General features: G+C 36.1%; 1 protein-coding gene across 1 annotated transcript in view; it reads right to left on the bottom strand.

Moving 5' to 3' along the window:
- Positions 1-22,482, bottom strand: part of LOC145693199 (sodium/potassium-transporting ATPase subunit beta-2-like) — a 108,254-nt gene extending 85,772 nt beyond the window's left edge. Inside the window, exon 1 of the mRNA XM_081768981.1 lies at positions 22,250-22,482. Coding sequence (XP_081625107.1) covers positions 22,250-22,382 — 133 coding nt within the window. The 5' untranslated portion in view covers positions 22,383-22,482. The remainder of the gene's footprint in view (positions 1-22,249) is intronic.
- Positions 22,483-23,115: the final 633 nt, after the last annotated feature.

The following is a 23,115-nucleotide window of genomic DNA, read 5'->3' as shown; positions in this document are numbered from 1 at the left end:
CAGTTTCTTTCCTGCATTACCTAAAGAGTTTCAAGGGAAAGTAGAAATTTAGGAGCTTGAATAAATTAAGAATAATTAGAAATATCACGTACACAACATATATGTAGCTATGGCTTCATTAGACATACTGACGTACATATTCATGGCTAGTCTACTAAACACGATGACGTCGGAGTCGTGCCAGAATATGCCTTTCTCCCTTTATATATTTATATTATATATGCTAGGAAAGAGTTTGCGGCCAACACTTTCGACAATGAAATCTCGAAAACCACAAGCGGCAGAAACGCTGTTTTCGCGCTGGTCGATTCCAAATTGTGTAGATTTTCCAGTTCTCATTCAAATTTTCAAAAAACTTGTCTATTTTTATATTCCACATTTTAGGTGTAGTTTTCACTATTAGTTTAATATTGCAACTAGGTTGATGGACATTTCAGGCGCTTTGCTTTAATCTGAATGACAAAACATATTGCAGGCTAGCAACTTCGAAGGCTTGTGGACCCACAAGGCGTTGCCGAATATGGAATTATAAGAAAAACAATATTTGCAGTTGGCATAATCTATTACTTACCCAAGTTTGCCACAAACTTCCCAACATTCTATATGAAAATACTACATGTATATGTTTGTCTATAGCAATTCACTCCCTTTGAGTCTCTGTCCTTTACCTGTGTTCGTAAAGTGACTTGCAGATATAGTGAGAAGTGGGAAGGAGATTCACGCTCATATTAGAACTGTGCGCTGTGTAAATAGCGTAGATTCAGTTTTATATATATATATATATATATATATATATATATATATATATATAGTGGCGGATCCAGGATATGATGAAGGGAGGGGCTAAACCATAGTTTGCCACTTTATCCAGTGTAAAGCACGATTGAAGCCCATTTTATCCAGTGCATAGCTGAGCGTCAAGGGGGGCTAGAGCCCCTCATTGGATCCGCGCCTATATATGTCGTGTCAACGTGGTAATAATGCTAGAAGAGAAAGACATAGTTCCCAAATTTGCAATGTCAATAGTCCGAGTTATCAGGAATTGTTTCCACATTCTTATTACAAAATATAAACTAAATTGGCACAAAATATTTGGAATCCATATCGCAAGCAAAAATTATCGAAACTAGCCCATGCTAGAAGTACATCTATTACGTAATATTTAGGAAGCTACTTGGATTGCACTTCTATTATACGAGCAACGTAATTACTAAAATGCATCTATTTCTACTGAAAATAGAGAATATGTTATTACAATTAAAGGTCTATTATTCTATTACCAATATCATTACAGTAAGACTTCTGTTTGTTCACAAGCCTTAATGAACACATGAAAGACTTAATTAAATTAATAAAAATTTTCCTCAGCACATAAAATAATAGAAGTCCTTGACAACCTGTCACTTTCCCATACTTCAAGGCTTTTGTCCTCACAGCTGATTACAGACAAGACGAAAAAGTTCACAGCGGAAGTCTTGATAGAAGTCATGTCAACGTTAAAAAGAATTTAACGATGCTCCCAGCCACTTTTCACTCTATCATAAATCTCTTCCGTTCACGTACAAAACAAACTTTACTATCTACAAACGTTCAACATCTAAGATTATTCTCAATTACCTTCATAATTATCGTTTCAGAACATCTCCAACTAGCCCTTCCTCAGAAAGGAACTCAATCTTCTAGATTTTTAAGAAGCTTGCGATTGGACCAAGAAGGGCTATTGCGTGCAAAATGACTACAGTGATGCGTGTCTGCATTATCGGCTCCCATAGCAGAATACCATACTTTCTAAATCAAAGATCGCTACCTTTAAATTCAAGGAGATCCCTGACTGATACACGAAACAAACCAACACCAAAATTCTACTAGCTCTCCCTCACTGGTCTAGTGACTAGCGCGCTCACTTTTGGTGGATCTAGTCTCGAGTCTATTCTACCCGAACGCAAGTTCTAGCCCACCTACCATAACGCACCTAGGTGGGGTTACCAAGCCAGTTAAGGAGAGAGAGAGAGAGAGAGAGAGAGAGAGAGAGAGAGAGAGAGAGAGAGAGAGAGAGAGAGAGAGAGAGAGAGAGAGAGAGAGAGAGAGAATGGCCAGTGTTTCATGTTGTTCAAAAATAATGGTACACTAGTAATTACGAGCTGGAGTAGAGGAACAAATCGAGAATTAATATAATATATACAATAACTATAATTATAAACTACATTACTCAGATAGCCGTTGGTACATTTCAATTAATATTCCTTAAAATATACAACATGACTTCCTACTGTGTCACGAGCCAGAAACTTCCGAGTGATTTACGGTGGAAGAATATTAAACACAATGATGGTGGTTCGGTTTCTAGCTTAAAAAAGGGAACCGTAGGTCTGTTTCCCTACTCTTTAGAAGCTTAAAAAACTGTTCGAGTACACTGAAATCTGAACACACAATTATTGTTCGGATTTCACTTTAAATTGTAAGTCCACGTCTTACTTTATAGCGAGGGGACTGAAAGGAAACGCTGACCTTCCGTAAATAAAACCAAGTTGAGCACCATAGAACGACGGAATTCGATTACTAGAACGGAACGAGTAGCAGTGTCACGTGTACACCACGTAAAGGAAGAAAAATGAAATGAAATCTTTAAGTTTTACGTCCCACGGTTATGACGGTAAGGCTAAAGGAGACGGTGATGATGAGAGAAGAGTGAAAATGGTGGGATGAAGAAAGTGGGAGGAAACGGGAGAACCCCGAGAAAACCCACGAGCACGGTGTTCGTCCACCACAAAGTTCACTTGGCGGGGGGCTGGGATCGAACCCGGAACCCCAAGCACCAGAGGTGAACGCTCTACCACTGAGCCACCGCGCCCCCCACCACGTAAAGGAGTTTAGTTTGAATGGTGTGATATTTTCAATACTGAAACCTGAAGTTATAGTGAATTTATCACTTCCAGTTTTGTCGAGTTATGGCTGATGATAAGATTTATTCTTAGGACACTTAATTGATAACAGGAAACCGCTACTCGCCATTTGTGACCATTTTTGCTTAACAAAGTTAACATCGTTAAAATCGAAAATGGTTGATTTATACCACTTTGTTTGAATATCACTTCAATTAATGAGCTCGACTCTGTAAACCCTGGCCAAAATGTATGATCCATCCAACTTAGTACATTTTTAATATATGAAAAGTAATGAATGAAGTGTCCAATTTGTATAGATAAATGTGTCCTGCCCAATATTAAACTCTGCGCAAGTCCTTAAAGGAGCAAGGTACACCAGCCAACTTGTGGCACTCACGTTTGGGGTGATATGTGGTCAGCACATCGGCTCCCCTCACCGTTAATGCAGGCTTTCTCGATTGGAGTTTGCTGCTTTTTTCTTTAGAACAGGTCCCAATCAGCTTACCATTGGTGCAACAAACTGCGAAACTCTCTTACTGTAGCCTCTGAAACTATCCTTTTACCAGCCCTATCGCCTTCACACTTTTCTTTTGGCTAGACTAATGGCTAATACAAGGGTTTCCAACTAAAAGTGAACGTGTCATGGATTTCGATTATTTTTATCAACTTTAACACTAAGCGCAATGTACATAGTTTTATGCACATTTGGTCTATTACTAGAGGCCTATATTCATACTAGAAGCCTACACACATATTCACGAATTATTCAATACCGGTAGGCCAGTGAACGCTGCTAGCCCCAGAATAAAACATTTAGCGCCTAAAGTGTTAGAGAAAGTTGAGAGTATAAAACCAAATTATCTATGTAAGTATTCGGATGTATGACACAAATTAGCAGAAAAAAAGCTTAACGTCCCATGATTGTGTTTAGGCTAAAGTAGATGAATGATTGTGAGATTAATTCATTGTGCTCTCCCACCGGAGTCCAACCCGGATCCATGTGTAAACGTACACATGTTAGACACTAGACCAGTAAGTAGAACTTATTTAATAAAACAGATTGCAGGAGTATCGTATGTAAAACACTAATTCCATGATGAGTGCGAAACGACAACGATCTATCGACAAATTTATTAACACACAAATAAAATAAATTTAGTATCACGCTTTCAAGAAAGAAAAAAAAATAGCAGAATGAAAGGAACAAATATATTCAGCATGTCCAATTCCAGTTTGAGACTGCAACTCTTTCTCAAGTTGTCAACCCTGACCTAAATTTACTAAATACAACATCGCTCAGACGAGTTGTACACGTTCAACATAACGAAACTACTGTAAGGAGAAAAAAAAAAAAAAGACTAGTCGGCTAATTCCAGTAATTCCTAACCTTCCCTAGTAATTTCCCATTCATCCTGCCTATCTTTTCAAGTACTAGAATCGGAAGGGCTAATACATGGAACGCAAATAATCATGGTTTTAATGAACCAATTAAGCTTAGTCTGCACCAGGATACCACAATATGATTTGTCAAAATTTTCACATAAACATTCGGTACGTCCTTATCACTTTTTCGCAAAATAAAGTATTATAAGAACATTTTAGTAATTTCAACTGATATCCTCGTGCTAAGAAAGGACAAGAAATACGGAATGTAACAAACGTGTTCTATAACGAAAATAAAAAATAAAAAATCTTTTGTTTACCTCATCACGTATTACTGAAATTTAAATAACCTTACTCAAAAATTTTCCGATATCCAATACGCCTACACGACCAACTTGGGGTAATTTTATTTTGCAATCTATCTATGTTCAGAGATGACTGAACTCTAGTACTAAGAGTTACGAGATTTAAGATCTGCAGAACACTCTGGACACCCTCGAAAGTATTACGGCAACCCCTCGACCACAGGTAACGCAACGCAATGCTGGCCGTTGCTGAGGAACAAAAGTATCACTCAATAGTAATTTCTGATTTAAATTTGGATACTAAAAATTCTGTAAGAATCTACTTGTCTCGGTACCTGAAAGTCCACAACTCACCTTTAAACTTACGAAAGCACGAACAAGAATTCGGTTCTATGTCCGGATTAAGATTAACAAGCGATCAGAACAAATTTTGGTATGAAGATCCAGTCTGAGATGCGGCCATAACTAAGCGAAAATGTAAATCGAAGTGCACTTAATCTGCATTCAATGTATAATATGCACCATCCTTCAAACACAAACGGTAGTAACCGCGCAATTTCTTTCTGTGAGGCTTATGCAGTCTTTTAGGAATCAGGAACATAAATGACGTTGGCAAAATTCGAACGTCTACTATAAATAGTACACAGAACGCCCATCACCGTGTAAATGATTTTAGAGATTTATTGCAAGCATAGCTCAAATTTCAATAGGCATTGATGTACTTAAAAAAAAAAAAAAAACTCATTTCTGGCTAATATATCAATACTGATCTCTTTTTCATCGATTTTGTGATGACAGGCTTACGTTGCTGAAGTGAGACCGCAGCCATAAAACTTGTATGTTGCTCCTGGTCGTATTCACGTGTAAGCCTTGTGCTATTCGAGTATCAAAAAAGTTCATAACTATTTAAAAACATTTGCGAAGTCAAGTTACACACGTATCAACAGATTACAAATTAGGCTTAAGTTTCAGAATTGAAGTTCCCGACATTAACTTCCATATTATTATTTGCCTATTCATTTACAGTACATACAATTTATAGTTGTCCTTAACAGTTGTAATAATTTAAAAGAACAGAAATGCGAAAAAATGAATGCTGTGGCAATTTGAAGTGGAATAAAATCAGTAACTACGTGCGGGCATTGTTCTGAATGTGTGGTTTACCTGAGGTACAACATTCAGAAATGCTTGATGTTGCAACACACAGCTTTCCAAGACAAGAGCCGAGGCGAGGACACTGGGCTTTTAGCCAGCTCCCCATGTAGGGCAGCAAGATGTCACGTTCTTGTGTGACGTCAGCAAATCTGGCTAGGTCCCGCTTCATCCGGAGTCCTCAAGCAGACTCGTTAGTAGTGATAATTATTTGCACTCGCTACAACCTTTGTGATGGCAACAAAACAAGGTTGATGCGGCTCTGAAGTAACTTAAGAAATGCTCTTCCTATACCTATCGAATGATGCATGAACTTCACATACAAACATAACAAATGTCGATTTAATGTGTGCCTTGCGCACAAGCGCTATATAAGCCTATACTAATTGTACTTCAATTTTACAAATAGAGCCAGACCGAAGAAAATGTCATTCAATCATACAATAAAATAATTCGCAGAATAAAAGACTGAGTTATTTTTAAAGCACATCGACATATTTCCATTGGTTATTCGTGGTTCCATATATCTGGGGGCGGCCTTAGGATTTTAATTTTGGGTAGGCCCGCTCCCTTGCTTATAGATACATATACACATTTGATTGATTAATGACAGTAGGAAATGATTTTAACAGTACTGGTTGATGCTATCTGTTATTATAATTATCTACCATTAATATAAATGGCGAAAAATATATTTGCTCTTTATTGTATCTCTTAGTGTTTATGTGGGTCTAGGAAAATTCGGTGTAGGAAAATTCGGTGTAAGAAAACTCGGTGTAGGAAAATTCGGTGTACAGAAAATTCGGTGTACGGAAAACTCGGTGTGGGGAAATTTTGGTGTAGGTAGATTCGGTGTAATACATATTGGATATTACTACTTACAATAATTTACGACATTTCATATTGTGAAAACGAAAACCATATAATGTAACGAATAAAATGTTATTACCTATTTCAAGAAAAGCAAATTTATTTTTCTGCCTTGAGTCCATTACCTCTTGCATGTCTTTTGCGGGGTATTACTATAAACTACTTTTCATCACACAATGAAGCTGACACTTTTTGTCAAAAATAAAACAATTACAACTATAAGTTCAGAGAATAGTTATAGGAACAACTAAAAACACCTTTCCTATATAGTACATCATAGAACATATACAAGGTGATTCTTTTAAAACTCACGGATTTCATTTGGGGGTCTAGATTTTCTAACTGAAGTCCGATTTTCATGCGGTTTGTGGCAAATGATCAAGGAACGTTGGAAGATTTATGGAACTATGCTTACTGGTTTACATTCATTTGGGGTAATATAGGCCGCTCCTCTAGAAAAGCAGCAAATATTCGCTACTGTACCGAATTGGAATTAGGTGAGGTGCGGTATGGGGATTTGAGTTTCTTCGTTAGATGGTAACCTCGCGACGGTCAATAAGAAACAGGAGACTGGGCCTTCGTATTGAGAATTATGCTGTGCTACTGTACCAATATGATCAGGCCGCAGTTACAATAATGTACTCTTTGGAGCAACGTGATTTTATCGTTAAAAAGATTTTAGAGGCCGGGATCTGTTGTTGCTACGCAAAGGGCAGCTACACGCAACTTTGCCTCACGTTCTGCCCCAAACAGGAACATAATATGGTCGCTAGTGAATAAATTGCAGGAAACAGGATCTCTTCTGAGTAAGGCATGGAAGCATCTGACACCGCTGGCGGATGTTGTTGGACATAAAACTTAAAGATTTCATTTCATTTCACTAACACTTAATTTGTATTCTTCAATTTCGCTTCAAATATCCAATATCTCATTCGAACTGTAACGTACAATGGCGAATATTTGCTGTTTTTCTTGCGGCCTGCTCGATATTACCCCGGATGAATTTAAACCAGTAAACATAGTCCCATAAACCTCCCATTCTCCCTTGATAATTTGCAACAAACCGCATGAAAACCGGACTTTAGTTGGAAATTCTAGAGCCCAATGAATTCGGGAGTATCACTCTGCATATACATATGTAAGATGCAAAAATATATTGATCAAAAAAGTCTTAGTGGAAAGGGCAATATAAAGCAGGATGGTTTTATCATATAATATTTGTACAAATAGTTGACTCCTCCTCCAATCAGACACTTTAGTTTGTTTGCCTTAAGTTAAGGTAAACAAGTACTGCAACCCTATTGACTCCTTATTGACTTCTCCTCCAATCAGGCGTAGATACTTTAGTTGAGGCATTTATTTTTACACCTTTGAGTAACATAAATAAACTATGTCGTTTTTGAAGAATTTAAATTTAAATATTTATTTATAAAATATACATAAAATCGTCAGAACATTTTTGAAAAACCTACAATTTTCAACTTTACCCGTCTAGTAACCTACTTTTTTTTTTTTTTTTTTTTGAAATATAAAATTCTAGGAGACATCCTCCAAAACAGCATAAAAACTTAAGTTTTAAATGAAATGTCGATTGGTATCGATGATCGCTTCGCTAAATCACACAAACGGACATCAATAAACAAATTTCTCGTCATGTAAGGGCCATGAAATGTTAAAATCCGTCGAAATCTAGAATTCAAATTATTTCACGATCACAATTTTTCAAAATTTGGTATAGCAGACAGTAAAAGTACGTTCTACACAAAGTTTGAACTTAAAACTAATACGCTCATTTATGCTCAAAGTTAAGTTTTTAATAAATACTACTGTCTACTACAACGAATCTTTCTTTACACCGAACATTCCCCACACCGAGTTTTCCGTACACCGAATTTTCTGTACACCGAATTTTCCTGCTCCCCAAAATTTTTGGGTAGTAGGCCCGTGCCTACCCGCTAAAGCCACCGCTACATATATCCTGGAGATTAATATAGACTTACAACTTAAGAACGCATTTATAACCAATATTTATCGTACTTTCTTTTTCTCTCGCATTTGGCGCAATGAGCCATTTCTAAGTAACGCTGTGCACAAACCCATCCATTGCCACAATTTGCAAAATTCCAGTCACACATGGTAATTACTCGTATCCAATAATAATAGTAAAGAGCGTAGCCTATTTGCCTCTAACATCCTATGAATATTACTGGTATCTTATCCACAATTTCAGAACAAATTTATCGACTTCCTCCAACGCAGGTAAATTTGACAAATATACGAAACATTGATGCATTACAATACCAAGTCTTTCGTTACTTCTCTAGGAGGCGTATTTTATCACTACAGTAGCTTGCAGTAATTTTCATACCGTTTAGAGAAAAGTAATTTTAAATCCGGACTTTCTTCAGTCTAATTTTAGGGGTGATTTTACAGAGTTTAATATAGGTATGTAATCCTCATGTTGAATTTGAACCCAATCCCAAAGCTTTGAACCCCTCCCGAAATGAAGTCCTGAGTACGCCCGGCAGTTGCATATGGTCACGTGTTTTGAATAAGAAATTTACACACCAAGCTCCACATCCTTAATATCATGTGTGTCTAATCTCAACAGATTTCGAGATATGGGCATCTTATAACAATTACAACACTCACACGTTTTTCTTCCCTTATGGGGATCTTATACCTTTTACCACTGGTTTCTCAGCTCCCATAAGATAACATGTAAATTTTACTTCATGAATATCTAACGAAATATGGTACGTAACAACTAAAATCTTCCATATGAATAGAGAAAATCAATAGAAATTAAATAATTGTTTCAATTTCACGCTTAATGACGTAGATCGCGAGTAATGAACATTTTTTGGTAACAATGTAGTGGACTATATTACATAGTGGTTGAATGTATCTGCTCCAATTTAGTCTTCACGAACAGATGTGCTGCTGACAGGCAAGGATTTCCCTCCCCCTCTCAAGTCCTTTTCCAATGAGAGTGGTAGAACGCCTCGGGGTGCCACCTTCATCCTATTTGTTTCCTTCGTTTCTGCAGAGCAGGTAGATTTTCTTGTAAACGCCACAAAGAAAGAAAACAACAATTTGAAATCTCTGCTTCTTACGATTTCCTGCTACTGCATTTGTTAGTTCCAACTTTATAATAGCACTGCCTCAACAGTAAAAAATATACTGTGGTTAGTAGGATCAACAGTTCGATACAGATCATGGCTGAAATTTAGCGTTCCTTTGCAGCACTAACTTTGAGACACTCACATGAATACAAAATACATAATTCCCTCTAGTGACCGGGATTTGAAATTCGTAGCGGGTAGTTACTTCCCCTTCCTGGCAACAATATTCAAATTTTCAGGAAGTAATGAAAAAATCAACTTTACTTTAAGATCCATTTAACAGAAACGATGGACTGAACCCATGAACCAAATTGCCTGTGAATAAACATACGTAAGTAACATTTCAAAAATACAGCAGCTCTTCCCGTTGGTATAGTGCCTAGCTCGCTCATTTTGGAGCACGGATCTCGGCTTCGATACCCGGTGGAAGAGCCTTGAAATTTCAATGCGTTACTAAGAATATGGATCCCACTGAAGGCTCCGTAATCATCAGTCTCTTACAAAACTGGTGCAGAAAGGGAAGCTAAACTACCTACAAAGCCAGCCAAGCTAATAAAGGACGGACGCAGTAATGTCACCATAATTTAGACTACGTGAAATTTTATAATCTTTCAGACTATGGTCATAAATATAAGTAGAACTAGGGCTTCGAACATTTCTAGTTCTTGTTACTCGAAAGTAAGCAAGTGTAATATATACACATGGTGTTAGGAAATAACTTTGGGAAGTGAATCCTCACATGTAAACGTGAAAAAGCCTACAGACCAATCTTGGTACACAAATGCATTATTTCAGAGATATAGTCCGCAGAAAGCTGGTTGTAATGGTGCAAAAAAGAAATAACTAGAGAGCGAAATGTTGGATAAGTGATTATTTTCAGCCTAGATTCTAGTGGGTATACGAAGTGTCAGTTTTCCAGGATTCTCCAGGAAAGGGGTCGCATTTTCATGTACCTCTAAAAATAATAGTTTCCTGAAGGGTGAAAATTAGGGGGGGGGGGGGAGATTTCCTCGAAAACGTCAACGGATTTTGTTTATGTTTCATACATCAATATTGTATTTACAACCCTATACTGTTATCACTTTTTACGAAAAAAAGAAGTATTTCAGTCGGGCAGAGTTTTTTCCGACACACACACACACACAAAAAGGTTATTCTCTTTGTAACCTGACAGTATAGTGTAACTCATTTGTTCTACAAAGAATCCACAGGGTAGTTTACTCTTGGAAATAAGTTTCGATTTTCTAAAAATCATGACCCAGACAACTTTGTTAAATATTTTATCAATAACCGCAAAGTGGTCCAACTCGAGGTCAAAGGTCAACTAGTTCTTTTCGCTCAGAATCAAGACTTTCATTACAAAAATGTGTAAGCGCTTACAGAATTTTATTGAAGGTTATGTAACCTAATTGGTTGTCATAGAATAGCATAATGGAGAGTTTTATACTTCCAGCTTTATCCTAACTTAGCTCTAACCCAATGTATCTTAGGTTCTTATCTATTTCTTAACTGTAACTGTATGAACCAAATAATCTCTCAGATGTTTACAATTTCTTATCCCTTATTACAAATCTAAAGTAGATTTAACTTCATGCAAATAATTTTATATATTAGTTTCCATAACTCTCAATCCCTTGTTCAGACGCGCTACTCGGTTTGGCTTAGTCAATCTTGAACAGTGCTGAATGGGCAGACTAGTAAATGATTTGTTCTCTACTGGCAACTAGTTTACGTATGACATTAAGTTTGACTATTTTATGGTTTAAAAAATAGAGACCACGATTACACCACGCAAAGGAGTTTGGTGTCTGTGGTACGATATTTTCATAATTAATATTGAAACTGGAAATTGTAGATCCGGTTTTAGTAGAGAGACTAGATTAGAGACGAAATAGATTCTTGTGACGCCTAATTGATTGCAGAAAACCGCTTTTGTTGTCTATTACAGTTTTTATTCTATAGCTTTCACCGTTAAAACCGGAAGTGGTTGATTTCCATCTCTTTTGGTTTGAATAGAGGCTTAAGACTGAAGATAGTAGTTATTTTTAGAATACTGAATAGAAAGTAAAAAAAAACACTTCTCGCTTTTACCATTCCTGTTTTATGGAGAACACTACTGAAACCGGAAGTGGTTAATTTCTACGATTTCAGGTTTCAATTGAAGATCAAAAGAGGAGATGAAAGGCAGACTTGAGAGCTACTCGATTGGAGGAAACCGCTTTCATTTTTTTCCCCGTTTTTGCTGTACGTAGATCAATACTTATTGAAACCAGAAATTATAGTTAAGTTTTAATTTGAATCATTTTCGGTTTTAGTAGAGAGTTAATAATAGAGATTAAGTGTGTTTTTACGAAGCACAAAACCGGATCTCACTACATATTACCATTTTCGATTTATGATGAACAATGACCAAACGGAAAATGATTTATTTAAACCACTTCCGGTCTGAGTACATGGTTTTAATAAACTCAATTCCTGACTATATTTTGACCTAATTTGATGATCCAGGAATTTTTTTTATTTTTTTTTTGTCACACACGAACAGACATGTATACACGGGTATGGTAAATATATAAAGGAGTTTTGGTAAACCAAACTAGTTATTTAAAAAAAATAGGAAAACTTGCTTTTTGCCACCCCTGCATACAATCAATTTGTTCTAACTGCAGAAACATACTGTGGTTTTCTGTGATGAATAATATAAAACGAAAAACCTATCTATCCAGACAACAAAACAAATAGGCAAATAAACATTTACACTTTCTTTGGTTGTATAGTACTATAGTTGTCAGTGGTAGAGGTAAAAGCCGTTCGGAGAATCCGTCCGCTTGAAGTAACAAAAGATGTAGAAAAGCAATCTGAAACATATGTTCGATACTGAGGTTTCAAAGATAGTTGCCGTCGTAAAGTTGTAGGAACTCAGCAGGGAAGTGGGGGTAGGGGTGGGAAGGAAGGCTGCTCAAGGCGTAAATGATATGAAAATGGAGGTGGTAGACGAGTTTCGATCCTCAAATTGCCACAATGCATTCCTCCCCAGCATGTGTTCTTCAAAGAATGTCACCCGTAGTAATTTATGAAGTATGAAAGTGGTCTTTGAATCTTTACCTGAAATAGTGATTCCGTCATTACGGAAGTAATTATTACAATTAATCTAAGTCATTAAATTTAAAATTGAGATAACCATCTCCTTTCTATTGCTCTTTGGCATTCGTATAGAAAATTGCAAGTTTCCAGATGCAGTATTTTGTAAGATATTTATGAATTAAATTTTACATGTTATCTTATGGAGATTCTGAAGCCTGTGATGATGGGTAGACATCCCCTTATAAGGAAAATATCAAGAAAATATTATTTGTGTATTTTTAATGGGAGGTCCATATACCAAATTTCATATCTCTACCGTTCAGCATTATGGACATTTTACTGTAATATCTGTCGCATCAGTTCCCTCTTCCCTATCGAATTAAAAAAAAAAAAAAAAAAAAAAAAAAAAAAGAGCTTAGTGGTACATTACGTTACAAATCCTATGCACTGTCAAAACTGCAGGTTTCTATCTTAAGTGTTTTGGGCTAAGTGTTGATCAAGTCACTCACTCAGGACTACTTCTGACTGGGATACCCAATATAAAATCCTGAGCTTCAACATTTCTGTATAATCAATTTAGAGAAAATAACAGTCCGAAATTCGGACTTAAAAGCATTCGATAACGTTATACGGCATATTCTTGTAGATTCGGGACTAGAGTAGATATTAGACCAAAGTAAAGGATCGAGGCAGCACTATCAGATTAAGAGGTTACTTAAGCCATATCCAATCTATGCAAAATGAAAATCCCGTAAGAAATGGACTCTCTGACTACATGTAAGATTAAACAGGAATTCCAATCTGAAGTATGAATTTTGCATCTAAATATACGAAAGATAGAATTACTTTCAAAAACGCGTAAACAACATTTGTCATTCTCCTTATCCAGGATTAAATTGCCATTAATGATACGCTTCAAGTCAGATAACACCAATCCCATTTGATTGATAGTACGGAAAATCCTATACATCCTTCCTATCACTGTGACTACTTGTTCAAAATTAAGAAATCAATTTTGACGAGGATTACTGTTTAACTGCTAAAATCCAACGGGAAAATTTCAACTAACCAAAAATGTTCCCTAGCCAAAGTATCAATACATATTATATTGAGAAATTAAAAACCAGAGCAGACTGCAGGCACACAAAAATAAAAAATAAAAATGAAGTAAAATAACCAGATCGTATTTCCTGTTTTAATATTTCTTCCATAATTTTTCACAAATCTCGAAGATTATAACTATTTAAATTATAATCTCATATAATTATAAAAACAGGCTTGTTGTGGAATCTGGCAGTTGTGTTTAATGATATACATTTTGCTACGGTTCTATTCAAGGTATTCTAAACATTTATCTGAGCTAAGTGATTTAAAAAAATCCTAACACGACGAATAACCTCAGGACTTCTTAACGCACTTCTACACACCCTGCTAATAAGGAGCACAGAACAAACAAGTTTTTGTCAAATTGACGTTCGTTAAGTTTTACTCGGAAGGAAAGTCAATTACACTTAAAAAAATCCCTCTGATTTTACGTTACATACAATATTTCTAGAACGGCAACCCATTAACAATTATGCGTATCACTATGGATCGCTGACCTTTCCTCCCCGCAAGTTCCAAATGATTTAGCACCATGGGTAAAACAAACATGACTGGCATTTTTGAGAGCAATATCTCTATTCATATGATGCTAACGAATACTCTTTCTTCGATTGTGAAAAGATTGTTACACGCTAAAGATAATACATTCCACTTAAAGCTTGGTGCATATTTTAGTATTCTTTAACAAAGCACAGAACTGAAATATCTTTTCAGAAAACAGCATTGAAGCTTGTCAGGAGCCAAGGTATTCCAGAATTTTACAGAATTTAGAAAAAAACACTATAATTTCAATTACTTCAAAGCTGGATAACCCAAATCTGAGGCCAGCTTTACAAGATCCTTTTACGGCAGCGGAACAATGCTGGAATAACAACGATAATCAATAAATTTACTCCTTCCGAAGTCACCACACTGTCGCGACCGAAAAATCTAGGTCACAGAACACCCCAATTTGAACGCTGTTCTGAGAAGAGAAAAAACTTCACATAATGCGATACGAGGAATGATAACGTTAAAATGAAGAAAGTGGAAGAAAACAGAACTCTGAAAAACCCTTTATATATCCAGTGTACCACACAGCCCACCTAGTGCGAGATAGGATTGAACCAGGGACCCACCCATCAGATGTGAGAGCTCAGCTCTGCCACTGAGGGTCCTGGACTTACTATTTGGTCGATAATGAAGACTGGGTCACAACCGGGAACCAAACCTGGTATTATACCCGTAAAAGGTATGTTGGCCACTTGATTTCTCAGATCTGGGAAATAGAACAGGTGTAGCCTCCCGTAAAAATCTATTTACACATCTCACTGTAATTTCGAAACCATTCGTCCAATTTATATATATATATATATATATATATATATATATATATATATATATATATATATATATATATATATAGGCAGTATGCAACTACCTATAGTGCTAATGACCAACTTGGTAAATTCGTCCCAAGTTATTGAAAAAAAGCGCAGTCTCTGTATACACAATTTCGCTACTGACGATCGTACATAGTATAATTAACGACGTTATGAAATATAACAAAGGAGACATAGGAATTGAAGTAATTCCTCAATTACGAATTAAAATTAAAGACCATGCACCGTGAATAACACTATAATGTCCTTTGAATACACAGGAGACAAGTTAATTGAATGGGATGGAAAACCAATAACGAAATATATCAGTTTAACGTCCCACAATTATGTCCTGTAGGCTACGGAAGACTAAGTGAACGTCAATGGAAAAAATTGTGGAATGAGTAAGTGGGAGGACCTGAGAAAACCCACCAACACGATGTTGTCCATCACAAACTTACTTGGCCGGGGATCGAACCAACCAATAAAGAAGCAACGGGTGTCCCATGTGATGATACCACGAAAATATTTATTTTTGTAAATTTTTCAAGGATTTCGTTCATATCTTTACAAAATGATAGTTACTCCATGGAAAAATAAGAACGGCAACATAAAATGAAAGTTGAGCAAGCGTGCTTTTACGTCATGAAAGATGTATCAATATTCCGGCGTCAGAATGGCTGAAGTTTTAATTATTTTTTCGAGACAGTAATTTCACAAGAACTCTAACCTCGAAGGTCACTAGATTTGATTCTATAGTCGATACATAACTTTTTTTTTTTTTTTTAATTTTCTTGTAACCACCTTAGCTCCAAATTACTCCTTCCTTCTGCATTCGATACCTCAACGCCTACAATGGTTCTCTTGTCAGTAGCATTTGCGAATTTCTCTCCGGCCCGCATGACAAAGAAAAAAGATACGCACACACGCAGTCTGTGAGCTTAAGTTTAATTAATACATCAAAGATTTCTGTTTTCATGTCGTAAGCTACCGAATTTGAAGAATAAATATTTCTTATATTTGTCAAATAACCTAATTCTGGTTGGTCATTTTTAGAGAAGGCACATGTCCCTAATATCAACGAAAGGAATTAATTCCAACAAACATTATCAAAAACAAAAAATACGTCAATTATAGGGCAAATCATAATTTCTCACTGCAAAACCGTGTAGTACAACAATGTAGATATTCCCTTTCAAAATCAAGTGACTAAACTGTACACTTCCTTGTCCCGAGTTGTATCTCAAGTGAAGGTAATAGCTCCGAGTAAAAATTCGAACTGTTATTCGGATGCAAAGGTAGATCTCGTATCATAACAGCGATTTGTGTTGAAAGAGACGCTAAACAAACCTGTCACTTAAAAAACAATGATATACATACACGATAACCATTTATCGAATTCGAATCTAAAAGACATGGTATTGATGGAATCTCTAACTCTCCAAAGGAGTTCTTCCTTTATCCACATCATTATCAGTGTCGATTCTAAACCGATCTTCTGAATAGCCACATATCTGAAAGGCCTTGAACTGTTTCTGAAGCCAAAGCAGTTTTTAAGAGAAACATCACGTGACTACTAGGTAAATTCCATACTATAATCTGAATCTTTCTCCTGGCTATATGGTTAGTGTATTGCCTGTGTCGAGCAAGATAAAAATTCGATTCCCGGTGCGAATTCAAGTGGTTCAGATCCTACACCAAGCCGTATGTCCACGTCTCGCGTAATGTCTTTAGTAATGTGCGAGTGCGATAAACGCAGAAAATAAGCGATATTAAATCAATTGCTGAGCACATCAGTTAACATTTTCACTTGATGCTATTGATATCTGAGCTTAATTATTACTTCCAATCAGGCCTATTCCCTAACTAAATGACAGTGCTGGGTTAAGATCGAAATGTTTAAATCCATCGCCCCCAATAGTACCAGAACCACGCGCGCTAACCATTTAATCATTCGAAATGTAACACTCTTAACAACGTGACACTAAAATTTTTTGAGTCTGAGAACTCTCGTCAGAATTTTCAGTACGAACCATTTATCCTATGTTCTCTTACCTTTCAAATCTACTTTATTAAATTACGAAAACTTCAACTTAAACATGTACAAGCATTGATATACAAGGACAGTTAAAAACACCCTCACCCTAGTCGGGATGGCATTTAGAATCTCCCAATTCGTTTCATGGCTCCAGAACAAAGTACCCCGTCTTTGTCTAAATTGTAAAAAACAACGAGCCCTGTGAGGCTTCTAAATCCCCTTCGGTCACGCAGCTATATTTAGTAAAGTAACATTGAAGATTTTGTGTGCAAGATTGGGAGATACTAAATATCAACCATTAGTTACCTAAGATTACGTGGACAAGTTCTATTTCGAAAAAGACACGAAACTCCTTAAAACCAGATCCAACCATCAAATCGGTCTTCTCTCATTACGAAGTCAATCCAAAATTTTTTTTACATATTATATGACTGGGTCATTCCATATCAATTCAATATAGTGATTTAACTTCATCTCAGATTTTAATGAAATTTGATACATAGATGCCCTCTAGATAGACTAAGAAAAACCAAATTTCAGCTTTATATATCGACCGGTATTGAAGATAGGGCTATGTAAAGTCTGGTAAAAATGCCCAAAAAAGCATGTTCAATGTATTTTGAAATTGGAATTGCAGCTCTTCTAATTGAGCTAACGAGCTGGTTGAGGTGTCATTTTACAGCATTTTTCATGCCCTTTGCTGTGATATACATCATCATATAGGCTAATCCAAATTTTTATTTTCAAAATTAAAATCAAAATTTTACTTCAAAATTTTTCAAAAAGTACATATTTTAAAATTTTGAAATTAATTCCACGAATAGACAGTATTGTTGTAAAGCACCTGGAAAATATGAATTTGGGATGATAATGGGTTCATTGTTAAAAAAAAAAAATCAAAACTAATACTTATTTTTCAAGAATACTCTGTACGTAGAACACAAGAATACTAACTAGGGACGATTCCATACCGGGACCAAGTATCTGGGAAAAATCTATACAGCATCTGAAAGCTCTTGCCATGAGAAGTACGAAAGTTCTCAAATCACTGGCAAACCCGCAACCTGACCCCATATGTGGCCAGTTTGTTGGTGTTTGTGACCCTATGTATGGTATATTCGATAGATGGTTTCTGGACCACTGGATGTATATCCATGAAACCTGGTAAAAACATTATTTGTCACTAGAGAAAATATACTTCGGATATTTTCCTCTTCCAAGAACCCCAGTTTGTCAGTGTTACCACCAAGTATAAAAATAAGAAATTGTAAAACAGGTTCCGTACTATGAGACGTTCATACACCAAGCTTGGCAGAAGCAACAAACGAACTATAGCAAAAACATGTTGAGTGTAACCGTCTACAAACCATTCTAGGTTGTCAGTGTTGCCAACACGTGTTAACATCACAATGTTGAAAATGGTGTGAATGCCATTGAACGTTGTGACAAGCAGATATATGACAAATGTGACAGAAGCAACATTGGACAATGGAAAATATAGTGTGAGTGTCCCTGTCTCCCAAGCACCACAGTGTCGCCAACGAATGCGAACATTCAAGATTTCCGCATGAAGTCTACCGCATTGGCGAACATAACTGACAATATGGATATTTGTGGGTTCACTAACATACTACGAACCTAGTATGGATCACAGTCTAATTATACCCGCCAATGCTGTAGTTTGGCTTGTTATAGTTCGTGTGATGTTTCTCTCAAGCTTGGTGGATAAACGTCTCTTCGCACGGAACCTGTTTTTCAATTCCTTATTTTTATACTTGGTTGGCAACCCTGACAAACTGGGGTTCTTGGGAGAGAAATATGTCCGAAGTATATTTCCTCTAGTGACTAATTATGCCACGTTTCATGGATATACATCCAGTGGTACAGGAACCATCGGCCTCATTGTAGTTACAATTCGTTGGCAACGGCCAGGAAATGCCCAGGTGGTTGAAGAAAAGTTATTTTTACTTCATCAAGTTCTTCATTTTTCTGTAAAACATACCGGAACCACCAATTTCCTTCATAGACAGCGGTGGCATAAGCTGATATGTCTTCTAATTGAAGTTTATTTGGGGATTGTGACACTTCCTTTTCCCAACCCTGCAAACCATCTGAAAAGTGTTTCACCAATAATGTTGATGTAGTTTTGGGAATGAATGCATCATATTGTTGTGTTCCTTTGATAGGCAATGCTTGATCGAAACGACTTTCCAGGAACATTTTAGCTTCAGTATATTTCTCTTGGATTGAGTAGGCAAAATTTACTCAAAACGTCGTCTTGGGGTTTGATTGTCATAGGGTCCTTGCAAAGTAGCACAAACTGCCAGTCTCTTTAGTGAACCGCCTACTCCATCGCAAGGCCTTTTTCCATGTGGTATAGCCGAGAAGTACCAGCCTCTTTTCACTTTAAAAAGGCTGAATCATGAAAGCAGAGGTTCAAAAAAGCTTTCCTTATTTTTGTAATGCGCGGTAGGCCTATCGGAAAAATAAAAAACCTTGTTAGAAAGTTTTTGAAATTTGGATGTCAGAAATGACGAGTCCTTTTGAAAGGTGTAAACAGCAACTGTATTGTGCTCCAGGCAATCGGAAACAACTACATGCTTACCATCTTCAACTTTGTTTTCCTGTTTGAAATATAAAAGAAAAGGATGGATTGTGGCCTGTCAGCTTGTCCAGTGGTAGCTCTATGCTTCATCTTGTAGCGGTGTGCTATAATTTTCAGAAAAATCAGATGACAGCAAATTGTTTCTTTGAGATTTTCTTTTGTACAGTTAAGGAAGGCTTCCTTTTGCTTGGCAATGAACTCATGCCTACCCGCTAAAGCTGATTCAATTTGTTTGGTTTATTTAGGCTTAACGTCCTTAAGCAACAGCGAGGTTATGAAGGATTGGACATATTACTTGAAGTGGCATCTGAACCAGTACTTTGTTTCCATCTCGGAGAAATTTTGTGGGTTCATCGGGCTTCTTAATTACAAGGCAAAAATTAGATTCAACTAACACAGATATATGTGAAATGTCACTATGAAATTCACGTGGCATTTGTGATTACGATTTGCGGCATTTTTGCATTGCTTTTTTACACCAATTGTTTTTTCTATATATAAAAAAACCTGACTTAAAGCAGCCAACCCTGCTGTTGTACCAGTGCTACGTATACGTATACTTTTTACAAACCACGTTTATTTACAGTAACATTTTTATTTGTGAAACTTGTATTCATATCATTTTAAAGTTCAAAAGTATCAATACTTTAACTTGCTTTAAGGTAGTTTTTAAAGTATGAGGTAATAAGTATAGCCAGCAGATTATAAGTAGGTATATGTTTTACACCCATTACTGTACTCTTCATGTAAGTGTTCAGACTTATTCCCACAAGTTTTAAAAAAAAATGCTTTCGTGTATTTTTCAACTAGGTACAGGGTATTAATGAAAACTAGTGTTAGTTTCAAATTTTTTTCACAATCAACCCATTATCATCCCAAATTCATATTTTGCCAGGTGCTTTATAACAATACTGTCTATTTATGGAATTAATTTCAAAACTTTAAAATATGTAATATTTGATTTTGATTTTGAAAATAAAAATTTGGATTAGCCTATATGATGATGTATATCACAGGAAAGGGCATAAAAAGTGCTGTAAAATGATACCTTAACCAGCTCGCTAGCTCAATTAGGAGAGCTGCAATTCCAATTTCAAAATACATTGACCATGCTATTTTTGGCATTTTTTCAAATTTCACATAGCCCTGTCTTCAATACGTGTCGATATATAAAGCTGAAACTTGGTATCTTTCTTACTCTATATGAATAGTAACCCTGTGCAAAATTTCATGACAATCTGAGATGGTAAGGTAAATTTTCTCAAATTGTGTTGATTTGACCTGGAATGGCTCGACTGTCGGTGGCTATGAACTGGTGCAGCATAATTTGTTTTTTTAACATCGAAAAGAAATATAACACATCGCTAAGTACACAACTTCACAAATTTCGAACGATAATATGTGCAGATTAAGAATACACAGGCCATCCTACTTTCACCCGATATAGAGCGCAATGTCGCAAAATTCGGCACCTAAAATGTCCTACCGGTACCTTATTGTGGCTGTCCCGTCTTGAATGCACAAATTGACAAGTCGAAAGTGAATACTGACCATCATATCATCGCTACAAATCTAGCGATCACAGTCCTTGGTTTATTTAAAAAAAAAAAAACATTTCCTGTCAATTACATAAGTCGGTACTATTCCTGTTAATATTGGACTTTTATGCCTTACAAATTCAATTTTATAGTGACTTGAGAGTTAACATACAGGTGGAATTGCAAGCACAATCATAGTTGTTCGATTTAGCCGGATTATTATTATTTCCTTTAGTGCCTTATCACTATGTATATTGATCTTTTGTGAGTTCTATTGTAGGGAGCTTGTAAGAACTGACTTAACAAAAATTACCTAAATGTCACGTAAATCTACATCATACGGACTGAATATTCTCAATCTGCACCCTTTACTGACACACCTACTCCTTGCAATTTCCAAATGTAGTCCGGAAGTCGATAACGACGCAAATGCTTAAACGTCAACATAACCTGTCAAAATCGGAGAAGTTTTATAAGAATTTATCCGTATTTTCAATAATAAACAGTTAAAATAATTTTAAAAATCTAAATAGAGTAACTTACTATGTGCTCTAGACGCTGACGCTAAAAGCATTTACTCAGATTACATTAGTGCTTCGTATACAAAGAAAACGCCATGCAGTACAATAACAATGTAAAAACTACTGTTACATAATAAAGCTCTTTGGTAAATGCGATTTTATAAATATCAATTGACATTCAACTAAATAATTTATTGGGTAGCGTAAGCACTATACAACTCTACAAGGGAAGTTCTCTAATGCAGCAAAATATAAAAGGGGAACGCCCAAGTACTTACCCCAGCTTAATCCTGTTCTTCCTAAAAATTGATGAGTATTTGGATTCCATATGAATAATTTGAAACCCTCCCATTTTCCTAGTTTAGGAGGGGGAGTATAAAATTCATCGGCCTTCTTCTCTGCTATCACCATTTTTCCACACCTTTAGAAACCTTCCTACGAATGCAGACGCCAGAGAAGAATGAAACCGCTACTGACCCCTGGATATATCTCTTGCTGGTCGGAGAGTCTCTCTATCGATTGATACGGAAGCTATTCAAAAGCGAGTTTCACCTATCCCACAATGTTGTCAGATACAAACTTTCATTTATTTCCATTAGTGTCTTTTTATTTTCATTATTATTTATTCTTCAAGAATTCTTTGTTGAACACGTACTTAACAAAAAAATAATACTGTGAGCCAATTAATTAACTTTAGAATCTGATTCAAAATGAGGATGCGAATGTATTATCAATTTATAGACAAAATGGAAGGCTTTTATAAAAATACAATTAAGAGCTCTATATTGTGACTATATTGTAACTCTTTACTCCAACTTGTTTAGTAGTTGTTACTACAAATATCAAAATCACATTATAATTACTATTAAAAATTATAAGTAATCACAGGTGTTGTTAATTTAGAATGAACATTTTAACCTTGTACAATAAGAACAGATAATCTATATTCATTGAATTAAATGACTTCCAATCACACCTTTCCTATGTTATGGGACTCTAAAGCAGAGTCTCTCAACCAGTGGTACGCGAGCCACTGTTGGTGGTACGTACGACTTACGGTGGTAATGCTTTGCTGGTGCGCCAGTGTAAAACAACTGCTCTAAAATAAGTAAATAAACGAAACGTTATCCACTTATAAATTCGA

Source organism: Thermobia domestica, chromosome 8 (genome assembly GCF_964235325.1).
Source record: "Thermobia domestica chromosome 8, izTheDome1.hap1.1, whole genome shotgun sequence".
Lineage (NCBI taxonomy): Eukaryota > Metazoa > Arthropoda > Insecta > Zygentoma > Lepismatidae > Thermobia > Thermobia domestica.
This window is presented reverse-complemented; position numbering and strand designations above follow the sequence as displayed.